Source organism: Trichechus manatus, unplaced genomic scaffold (genome assembly GCF_000243295.1).
Source record: "Trichechus manatus latirostris isolate Lorelei unplaced genomic scaffold, TriManLat1.0 scaffold00057, whole genome shotgun sequence".
NCBI lineage: Eukaryota > Metazoa > Chordata > Mammalia > Sirenia > Trichechidae > Trichechus > Trichechus manatus.
Window position 1 is genome coordinate 10,587,776 of NW_004443993.1, and position 7,994 is coordinate 10,595,769.

General features: G+C 50.3%; 1 protein-coding gene across 1 annotated transcript in view; it reads left to right on the forward strand.

The window, feature by feature from the left end:
* Nucleotides 1–7,633, forward strand: part of MYDGF (myeloid derived growth factor) — a 20,790-nt gene extending 13,157 nt beyond the window's left edge. Inside the window, exons 4-6 of the mRNA XM_004378446.2 lie at nt 5,846–5,927; nt 6,487–6,559; nt 7,038–7,633. Of these exons, the coding sequence (XP_004378503.1) occupies nt 5,846–5,927; nt 6,487–6,559; nt 7,038–7,117 (235 nt within the window). The 3' untranslated portion in view covers nt 7,118–7,633. The remainder of the gene's footprint in view (nt 1–5,845; nt 5,928–6,486; nt 6,560–7,037) is intronic.
* Nucleotides 7,634–7,994: the final 361 nt, after the last annotated feature.

A 7,994-nucleotide genomic window follows, 5' to 3' on the forward strand; every position in this document is an offset into this window, starting at 1 on the left:
CCCACACCTGCCCCCGCTCCTCAGACTCTGCCATACACACCTGTCCCCCTCAGGGCTCCTCAGATCCCACTGTCCACACCTGCCCTCCCGGGCTTCTCAGACCCACCGCATTCCACCTCTCACATCACCCCCAGTTGTTCATTGTTCCCAGGCTTCATTTCCATGTGGCTACATCCAACTGTTCCTGGAGTCCCACTGCCTCAAGTAGGGCTTCATAAACAAATGAAGAGTCAGGGAAGGCAGGAATGAGTGAGTGAATTGAGTGCATGAGTGAATGAATGAATGAGTATGTGAGTTAATGAATGAATGAGTCTATGAGTGAATCAATGAGTGGGTAAATGAATGAATCAATCAATGAGTAATGAATGAGTGCATGAATCAATGAGCAGGTGAATGAGTGTGAGCGAGTGAATCAATGAGTAAATGAATGGGTGACTGAGTGAGTGAATGAATGAGTCAGTGAACAAGTGGGTGAATGAATTAGTGAATAAGTGAATGAGTGGGTGATGAATGAGTGGGTGAGTGAATAAATGAGAGGTCCGGGGGAGGGTTCCAGAAATTCATCAAATCTCCCCTGGGTTGGCAGCTCTAGAACAGATCAACCCATGCAGTAAATATTAGTGGAACATCAATTATGTGCCTGACATGACATAGTGCAGGCACTTTGGGGGACACAGAAGTAGTCTAAGCCGTGGCCCCTCAGGGACCTGGGTTCACAGAGGGAACAAACTCAGGCAGGGGGACACTGAGAGCAGAGGTGACAGCATGTAACCAAAGGACACTAGGCATTTTCAGGACGCTCTTGGCGTCCCTCGGTCTCCTGCACAATGCCTTACAGACAGCAGGAGGTTTGGGGGAGATCGTCACCCACTCTGGGACTGACCCCTGTTGGTGGCAGGCAAAGGCCGGGGTAAGGCCATCGCTAGCCCCGTTGAGAGAGGACCCTGTTGATGCCAGCTTCCCTGGGCTCAGAGAGCAGCACCGGAGAGCCCGGGGCCAGGAGGCAGCGCGGGACCTCGACCGGGGCTGCCCACATGTCTGACTCTACGGGTGATTACAGGGAAATTACAGAGCAACCTCCATCCCTCCGTTGGCAAACCACCACCTCCCCTGGGCGTCTGCGCGCCGGCCCTCTGATAGCATCGAGGTGGGGCACAGACAGGGTCTCCGCCTGCAGCCTCATGTTGGACCCTCCTGGAGACTCCCCAAGGACCTGTGTGGACTGAAAGCTCTGCTGGACACAGGCGACTCATGCGGCTGAGAGGAACCAGAACCAACTGCCATCAAGTCTATGCCAACTCACGGTGACCCCATTTTGTCAGAGTAGAACTATGCTCCACAGAGTTTTCAGTGGCTGAGTTTTTGGAAGTAAATCACCAGGCCTTTCTTCCAAGGTGCCTCTGGGTGGATTTGAACCTCCAACCTTTCAGTTAGCAGCTGTTATGGATTGAATTGTGTCTCCAAAAAATACGTGTTGTACAAAGTTTATTAAGAAAATGTTCTGCATTCCATTTCGGTGAGTGGCATCTGGGGTCTTAAAAGCTAGTGAGCGGCCATCTAAGATGCATCAATTAGTCCCAACCTACCTAGAGCAAAGGAGAATGAAGAACACCAAAGACACAGGGAAAGTATTAGCCCAAGAGACAAAAGGGGCCACATAAACTGGAGACTCCATCAGCCTGAGACCAGAAGAACTAGATGGTGCCCGGCAACCACCAATGACCATCCTGACAAGGAACACAGCAGAGAATCCCTGACGAAGCAGGAGAAAAATGGGGTGCAGAACTCAAATTCTAGTAAAAAGACCAGACTTAATGGTCTAACTGAGACTGGAGGAAACCCAGAAGACACGGCCCCCGGACTCTCAGCTAACCCAGAACTAAAACCATTCTCGAGGCCAACTCTTCAGTCAAAGATTAGACTGGACTATGGGACATAAAATGATACTCGTGAAGAGTGTGCTGCTTAGCTCAAGTAGATACATGAGATTAAATGGGCAGCTCCTGTCCGGAGGGGAGATGAGAAGGCAGAGAGGGTCAGGAGCTGGGTGAATGGACACGGGAAGTCAGGGATGGAAAGAAGGAGTGTGCTGTCACAGTATAGGGAGAGCAACTAGGGTCACACAACAATGTGTATATAAATTTTTGTATGAGAGACTAACTTGAGCTGTAAACTTTCACCTAAAGCACCGTTTAAAAAACATATATGTGTGTTGTAAATCCTAACGTCTATGCCTGTGGTGGAGCCCTGGTGGTGCAGTGGTCAAGTGTTTGGCTGCGAACCAAAAGGTCAGCAGTTGAAATCCACCAGCTGCTCCTTGGAAACTCTATGGGGCAGTTCTACTCTGTCCTATACAGTTAATAGGAGTTGGAATCAGCTTGATGGTAGTGGGTTTGGTTTGAGTGTATGCCTGTGGTTATAATCCCATTTGGGAATAGGGTTGTCTTTGCTATGCTAATGAGACAGGATTAGTATAGGGTATATTTTGAGTCAATCTCTTCTGAGATATAAAAGAGTTTAAACGAGCAAGCCAGAGAAGCAGAGATGGGGAAAGGGAGATACCAAGCCACATAAAGATTGCTCAGGAGCAGAAGCTCAAAAGAGACAAGGACCTTCCTCCAGAGCCGACAGAGAGAAAGCCTTCCCTTAGAGCCAGTGCCCTGAATTCAGACTTCTAGCTCCTAAACTATGAGAAGAATTTCTGTTTGTTAAAGCCACCCACTTGTGGTATTTCTGTTATAGCACCACTAAGTAACTAAGACAGCGGCCGAGTGCGTTGTTTGCACCACCCAGGGACTCCCAGCTGAGAGGAGGTCCAGCCTCAATGGGCCAGGCCTCCAGACTCTCAGATGGGGACCGACCCTCCATTGAACCAGGCCCCGACATGGCTGGGGCTTAGAGAATAATCCGGGAGGCCCTGGGCCCCTCCTTGTCCCGCCAGCTGGGCCTCCCACAGAAGTGCCTCCTTGGCCGCTGCCTCCCTGCTCTCTGCTGCTGCTCTGTCCCCCCACCCCCAGTCCCTGTCACAGTCTGTTTTCTGCAAGCACCCAGATGGGGCTTTTCAAACTGCAGACATACCCATCACGTTCTCACCTTCTGTTAGCTTCTCTCTGTGTTAGCCTTCCCCTCGCCACCACACATCCTGTCTGGCCACGCCGACCCTGCTGTTCTTCAAATGCCCCCAATTACACCCTCCTCAATAACCGTTGTGGACACTGTTCCCTCTGCCCAGAAGAGCTCTCCGGTCCCTGCCTAGTTAGCTCTTGTACTGTCCGTTCTCTGGAGGCCTTTGTTGAGCCTGTTGCCTGGCCCCAGCCCCTGGCATGTCCCTGGTACTCAGTAAGAAGTGTTCAGCGTCACTGTTTAGCTATAAAGAGAAATGAAGTCCCGATACATGCTATGACGTGAATGAACCTTGAAAACCTTATGAAAGAAGTCAGGCACAAAAGGACAAATCTTGTATGATCCCACTTCTCTGAGGTATCTAGAATAGGCAAGTGCATCAGGACGGAAAAACAAAGCTGTCACCTTGAAGACTAAGGTGCACCTGACCCAAGCCATGGAGTTTTCAGTGACTCATGTGCATGCAAAACCTGGACAATGAATAAGGAAGACCGAAGAAGAATTGCTACCTTTGAATTATAATGTTGGCGAAGAATATGGAATATACCATGGACTGCCAAAAGAACCAACAAGTCTGTCTTGGAAGAAGTACAACCAGAATGCTCCTTAGAAGTAAGGATGGCGAGACTACGTCTCACATACTTTGGACATGTTATCAGGAGGGATCAGTCCCTGGAGAAGGACATCATGCTTGGTAAAATAGAGGGTCAGCGAAAAAGAGGAAGACCCTAAATGAGATGGATTGACACGTGGCTGCAACAATGGGCTCAGACATAGCAATGACTGTGACGGTTGCACAGGATCGGGCAGTGTTTTGTTCTGTCGTACCTGGCGTCACTATCAGAACCAATTGGATAGTACCTGATCACAAAAATAACAATCGGGACAAAAAGTGGGTCAGTGCTTGCCAGTGGCTGCAGGAGGGGAGATGGGGAGTGCAGTATGATAGATCACTTTTGTGTGTGGCCTTTCTAGCTGTGGCCTTGTAACTCCCACCCAAGTGATTTGGTGGGACTGTGTGATAGGGTAATTGTGGCCCACAAAGAGATTGGTCAGTTTTCCCATCCCGCTGAGCTTGAAATGAGCCATTCCAGAGACGGAAAGGAGAAGACCCCACCACCACCAAGGAAGAACAGCCAGGAGCCAGCATGTCTTTTGGACCTGGGGTCCCTGTGCTGAGAAGCTCCTGGAAGCAGGAGACAGAGAGAGAGAGAGACCTGTAACCGTGAAGATGGCAAGAAGCGGCAGCAGAGACCGGGCAGCAGGAGATGGCATGATGGACTTCCTGGCCCATGGAGAGAGAAAGCTGAGTGCCTTTGGGCAGAGGTCAAGGGCCAGGGAAGAGGCGTGCCTGTCAGTACAGCTGGGAAGAGGCAGTCCTGATGGAAGAACTGTATCCTGAGCGTTCCTGGGCCTGAATTGTAACCTGTTACTTCCCTAATAAACCCCATAATCATGAGTATTGTCTGTGAGTTCTGTGTGGCCATTGCAGTGAATTATGGAACCTGCCACAGCAGTAGAGAGTGCCATGGGAGGGATGGTTGGTGTCAGAATTGGTAAAGATGGCAGAGAGAGGTGGCTTGTCTGACCCCCACCTCATGGGAGTGAGCCTTGAGATGTTGATCTTGGTTCTCCTTCCCCCTTGTGGGGTTAGAGGAGGTCAGACACCTCCCCCAAGCCATTTTTACAGAGAGTTATAGCTCTAGGGGTGCTAAGCTTCTGTTTGGGGTGATGGAAACATTTTGGAAATAGATAGCGTGACAATTGCACAACATGGTGAATGTAACTAACACACTAAACTGTGCGTTTAAAACTGGTAAATGGCAAACTGTATATTGTGTGTATTTTACCACAGTAATGACCAAAAAAGTAGTAAGTGAACACAAGGGTCACAGCCCAGAAGGGGAAAGAGACTTGTCAAGAAACAAGCCAGAAGAGAATGAAGAAAACCAAAGACACAAGGGAAAGATTAGTCCAAACGACTAACGGACCACAACTACCACGGCCTCCACCAGACTGAGTCCAGCACAACTGGATGGTGCCCAGCTACCACTACTGACTGCTCGGACAGGGATCTCCATAGAGGGTCCCAAACAGAGCTGGAGAAAAATGTAGAAGAAAATTTCAATTCACAAAAAGAGACCAGACTTACTGGCCTGACAGAGACTGGAGAAACCCCGAGAGTATGGCCCTCGGACACCCGTTTAGCTCAGTAATGAAGTCACTCCTGAGGTTCACCCTTCTTCCAAATATTAGGCCCATAAAACAAAATGAGACTAAAGGGGTACGCCAGCCCAGGGCAAGGGCTAGAAGGCAGGAGGGGATGGGAAAGCTGGTAATGGGGAACCCAAGAGCGAGAAGGAACAATGTTGACATGTCGTGGGGTTGGTAAACAATGTCAGAAAACAATATGTGTACTAACTGTTTAATGATAAGCTAGTTTTTTCTGTAAACCTTCATCTAAGGTACAATTAAAAAAAAAAAAAAAGAAGCAGCAGCAGCAGCAGCCAGAAGAACATTCTGGCAAAGAGGAAAGAGGGGACAATGTTGAGAGGGCTCTGTCCGTCCTCCCCAGAGTCAGCCCCGTTCGGAAGCAATGGTTTCCCTCTTGAAAAGCAAGGGACGAAACAGCCAAAAGTAGCCCTGTGTCAGGCCCTGGCCCCAACGCTGACCTTGACCCACTGGCCCTGGCCTGACCCCCCTTCCTGTCCTGTCTTTGCAGACCCCAGGGAAAGTCCTACCTCTACTTCACCCAATTCAAGGCGGAAGTGCAGGGCGCCGAGATCGAGTACGGCATGGCTTATGTGAGTACTGGCGACATAATTCTGGTTTTTAAAAATTACATGTAAGAGACTGCCATGCTTGTTTCATTTCCAGAAATTACTAAAATTTAAAAAATTTGAATTCAATACCTTCCTGCTAGGATTTGTAGGAGGAGCTCTGGTGGTGCAAACAGTTAAGCACTCAGTTGCTAACTGCAAGGTTGGGGGTTCGGACACACCTAGCGGCTCCATGGGAGAAAGGCCTGGCGATCTGCTCCCGTAAAGATTACAGACTAGAAAACCCTAATGGGCAGTTCTGCTCTGTCACATGGGATCACCAAGAGTTGGAATCAACTCCACAGCACCCAACAGCAGCAACAGGAATTTGTAGTAGAGGCATGAAGTTGAAGCTAGCTGACAATCTTGTAAGTCAACGAACGAATCAGCTTCTATTGGATTCTCTTTTATGTGCTTCAGAAAGTAACATTCGCCTCTTAGTAAAAGAGTGTGGGTCTTGTCTGTGTTCTCCGGAAAGCAAACACAGTCATTTTCCTTTCTGATTAGAGTTGCTGTTGTAAAGTTCTCACTTGTTCCCTTTCAGTCTCAAGCCGCATTTGAAAGAGAAAGTGATGTTCCCCTGAAAAATGAGGAATTTGAAGTGACCAAAACAACAGGTACATAAAGGTGGACCCTGGAGGTGGAGCCCAGTTAATCTGAGCAGAGAGGGTGGTGGGAGAGAGAGAAATCAACAGCACCCTCATCAGAGGGGACTAGAGGGCTGTTTAGTGAGGGGGGACTGTCACAGGGTTGCTCTGGATTATAGACCAGGAGTCTGCAAACTTTCCCTGGAAAAGGCCAAAGAGTAAATATTTTGGGCTTTTAAGGCCTTTTGTCCCTTCACCAATAAGACTCTTAGTGCCTGGGGCCTTTGTTCTGTCCCTCACCCATAAGACTTTCCATGCCTGGGGACTTTGTTCTCTCCCTCACCCAGAAGACTCAGTGCTGGGGGCCTTTCATTGTTGGCATCTGCTGCCAGGACTGCTCCTCTCCTCCCTGCCTGTTCCCTCCTGTGGCCTCTCCTGCCACAGTAGGTGCCAGAGTCTCAGGATTTAGAGGTGCTGGGAGCCTGACAATGTGTCTCTTCTTTTACAGTGGCCCATAGGCCGGGGACCTTCAAAGCTGAACTGTCCAAACTGGTGATTGTGGCCAAAGCGCCCCGCAGTGAGCTGTGACCAGGAGCCCCACTGAGTGGCTTCTCCTCATCAACTCTGAGGAGGCAAGGGCCTGGAGGACTGGCGTGTTCCCAATTTCCTGGGGATACTCAGCTTTCTGCCCTGTCGGGAGGAGTTCACCCAGCACTGAGGCACTGGAGCCAAATTCAAAGGGCCCAGAGGCCAGAGGACCTGCCAGGCCCCTTCCTGGCTCTCCGGAACCTTCCCCACCTGCCCTCCTTTGTGCTTCCCAAACAGGAATCCCTGTCTAAGACTCAGCTGCTTGTCCTTCTTACCAGGAAGGGCATTGAGGCACGAGGAGGGTGGGTGTCATGGCTTTTCTGGAGCTGTCTCGTGTGCCCCTCCACGAGGTGGGGGATGCTGCCTGGGAGAACAGCCCCACCTCACTCTGACCATCACGGGGCCCACAGCCCTCATTCATTTCCGGGATGTTTTTCTTACAACTCACCCATGGGACCGCCTCTCAGATTGAGTGGGAAGAAATGCAGTGTTCTTTGGTATTTAAATAAATAAGGCAGGGTTTAAAAGTTAACCACAAAGATGTAGCATCTGGGGCTGGTGGCCTCCCGGCTGGGGCGTATAAAGCAGGGGGCTTTCAGGACAGCGGCCCCGTTACTGAGGCTGGGGCAGGGGGACCCTGGGGAGAGGGATTCGGAGGGAGGCACGCACGCTGCCTGCAGCCGAAAGAACAGGGGCGCTGCACAGCCAGAGGGCAGTGACCCCTGACAGGACTTTTCTGCAGGCACAGAAGCAGCAGCCCTGCTGAAGTGGTGGCCATGAACTTGAACTTGATTCCGTGCATCCCTGGGTGCCAGACAGGCGCTCACTGTCTGCACTGAGTTCATGGCTCTAAAAGTGCCCTTGCGCCCCACAGAGG